General features: G+C 33.7%; 1 protein-coding gene across 1 annotated transcript in view; it reads right to left on the bottom strand.

The window, feature by feature from the left end:
* CTNNA3 (catenin alpha 3) overlaps nucleotides 1-3,393 on the bottom strand; it is a 1,802,815-nt gene that overhangs the window by 71,566 nt on the left and 1,727,856 nt on the right. The window contains exon 16 of the mRNA XM_004386410.1: nucleotides 2,011-2,145. Coding sequence (XP_004386467.1) covers nucleotides 2,011-2,145 — 135 coding nt within the window. The remainder of the gene's footprint in view (nucleotides 1-2,010; nucleotides 2,146-3,393) is intronic.

The raw sequence follows: 3,393 nt of genomic DNA, 5'->3' as shown, positions 1-3,393 counted from the left end.
TGCATATACTGCTTCGTTCTGTTATACATAAGGTCACTACAAGTTGGAGGACTCAGTGGCACCTAACAACATCAATAACAACATGTACACATGTATGTATATATACACGTTTATGTGTGTGTTTATATAGGAAGTCATTTTGAAACAGAAAAACGTGATATAGATGAATATTTTTATTACTAACATTCTGTTTACAAAGTGGCATGTTTTTGCAAAAGTAATTTAACTGAGTGAGTCAACCAATATTTACTTATTGTGTGCTTTGAAAAAGGCCTTATAACTAGCATTTTTATCTAAATTATCAGCTAAAATCCCTACAAAAGCAAACCTTCATATTGAACTGCATTTGAACCGCACCTACTCTTTGTAAAATTCACGTGTTGATGGAAAATATGCTTGTAACTGCTTTTAAGAAACATTTTCTTTGAAAAGTGATTTTGTTGTTGTTAGCTGCCATTGGTTAGGCTCCCAACTCATGGCGACTCCACGTGTTACAGAGCAGAACTACTCCCCTGGGTTTTCTTGGCTGTTATCTTTATGGAAACAGTTCACCAGGCCTTTTCTTTGCACAGTTGCTGGGTAGGATTGAACTGCCAACTGCTGGGTTAGCAACTGATTGCAAACCGTTTGTGTCACACAGCCTCCTTTTGAAAAGTGATGGTGACACATATATTGCCCAGGTTGTTTGCTTTTGTAAAATTTGAGTATTGAAGAAACTACATATATTTTTTTGGTTTTGTTTTGTTTTCTTCTGATAAGTGCTAGGTTACAAAGATATCCCTCCATATAATTTATAAATTATTCACTTTTGACTTGTGCTCTTCAGTTTGATCATAGATTCAAGGTTGTCTATCCAAACAGAGGCTGCATGGGCCTTTGGAAGCAAACCTCCAGCTTTGACATTTACTAGTACGACCTCGGGGAAGTTATTTAACCTTTCTAAATTTCACTTTTTCATATGTAAAAAAAAAGACAGTCGGCAAAGCAACAGTCTATCTGCTATGCTTCATTGTGAAGGTTAATGATATAAAACATAGACAAGAGGTAGATGATAGTAAATAAAGATGAGTTCCCTCCTCTCTACCTTTGGTGGTGATTCTTTGCACATATTCTTACAACCGTGTTCTCTTTCAGAACTTAGTTCATTGAGGGGAAGACCAATGTCAAGATATAGAGGTCCTAAATGGTTGCAGATTTATAAGTATGGTGGTATCATTTTTAAAAATTTGCCCTCAGGAATATAAGTTCTTAGAATGTTCATGATGTTTCACTTTAACTTAAATTTATAATCTTCATCCATGTCCTTCCCAAGGTCACTGATAACTGAATCCAATATAGATATCAAACATTATTTTATTACCATACTCATACCAGAGAAATGATCTACTGTTATTAAAAGATGAATAGAAAAGTTAGACATTATTTCTATCATGGTAATTTTATAAGCTTGAAACTCAGGGCCACCAAAGAATTTAGGAAACTTCCTCTAAATCTATAATGGTCTATCATACTTCCCTTCTAAAATTGCATATGGAAATTGAAAAATCTCACAAAATGGAGTCCTATGCTATAAAAATGAATAAGGGGAAAATGACTATCAATTGATAACAATAAATAAATTGTTTTAATAATTTGCAATTGTGTATTTCCATATGAATTTATTTTAGAAAAATTATGGGATTCAATTCCAGGTTCCACCTGTACAGTTCCTGTAGTCTGAAAATAGGACTCTAAGTTAGTACACATTTCTCATACAACTTGCTTTGTCATCCAAGTGGCTTCCAAATCCTGATTTATTCTAAAATCTCTGAAGTAAATAAAACCAAGTTTAATAACCTAACATTTCTTTAAGAAATCTGAAAAGATTTAATTGCATGGAACTTATACAGTCTGACTGACTTTGTTTTAACCTGCATTGGCCTAAAAGATTTGGTTGGGTAAGGAAGGGTGTAGCTGCTCTGTTTTAAGGATCTTCCACCTGTGATGGTATAATTGCTGGGAAGTACTTACAGCTGACATAATAAGCTCTCCCCCCAGGTTCTGGATCTCAGCTTTAACTTGACTGCAGATTTTCAGTTGGTGAGAGTAGAATTTGATCTGTTCCAGGTAGGCCAACAAGTCTTGTTTGCATGATGGATCTGGACACTATATAAACATAAAAGATAAAAATTGAAGTAAAAAAATAAATGATAGGTAGACCAAGGTGAGTAAATACTGAAAACGCAGGTACCTTATGGTAGCAACTTGCTTTTCATTGAGTCTCATTTCTCAGATCAAGCTCACTTAAATTCTGATATGCTGCCGTCTTAGCTTATTCATGTTGCAACCTTAATTACATCAGCATAGACAAAAGAAATATTAAAGGAATTTTCAGGCATGAAAAGGTGCATAAAGTAATTGCCTTTATTTCATTATTAAGATTAGAAGGCTTCAGATTATGTTTTTAGGTAAATATAAAGAAATATTTAAGAAGCAATTATTCCTTCCACATAGAATTACTACTGGAATACTCCTTGGGAGTCATAATTTTGCATTTTCTGTCCTGTGATATTTCTATGGGCATAAAAAAGTCTGCAAAAAGCAAACGAACAAACAAAAAACATATATTCTATTGCTTTCTGTGCCTAATGTGCGAAGCTGTTAACAATCAAAATCATTTCCACCTTAGATAACAGTTGTAGATCTACCTGGATCCAAGAAACAGACAGCATAAATGTTTCGGAGACAAATGAACTACGACTTCAATTTCATTACGAAAACCAGTCTTTCACACTATATTATAAGGAACCTCCTAGAAGACAGCTTTGAGTTTCATCATCATAACACGGAAAATATCTGTGTTCAGGTTTTAATCTTTTTTGCTGTTTCTTATATATGTATTTATAACTGATCTAAAAAAAAAAAACTCCCCTCACTTATTTCCACTATTAATAAATTATAATAAGAACATGGACATATGGACAGTCATTTACATACAGAAATATTCGCTTAGCATTACTCATAATAGTAAAATCTGGAAATAACCTAAATGTCCTGAAGTAGGAGAGAGATAAAATAAGAATGAATATCTGATATAACGTGACATTATATAGCCACAAGGAAATATTGTTTTTAAATGACATTAAAGGATGTAGGAAAACGAAGATGGAAATAGGATGAAAAAAAAAATCAGCATTTAAAATTGCATACACTATCTCAATCAAACTATGGAAAAAATATGTTTGTGTTCAAAACGTGGGGAAAAACATGAAAATAAAAAATGAATGTGATATTTGGAGACTCCGGCAAGATGGCGGTCTAGGCAGAGGCACCACGCCGTCCCTCCACAACAAAGATCCGAAAAACTAAGCCAAACAGAAAATCAACAATCCTGAAACCCTAGAACATCAAATG

This window comes from Trichechus manatus, unplaced genomic scaffold (genome assembly GCF_000243295.1).
Source record: "Trichechus manatus latirostris isolate Lorelei unplaced genomic scaffold, TriManLat1.0 scaffold00163, whole genome shotgun sequence".
In the NCBI taxonomy this organism is placed as follows: Eukaryota; Metazoa; Chordata; class Mammalia; order Sirenia; family Trichechidae; genus Trichechus; species Trichechus manatus.
The sequence above is the reverse complement of the archived record's forward strand: the minus strand, read 5'-3'. Positions and strand labels throughout refer to the sequence as shown.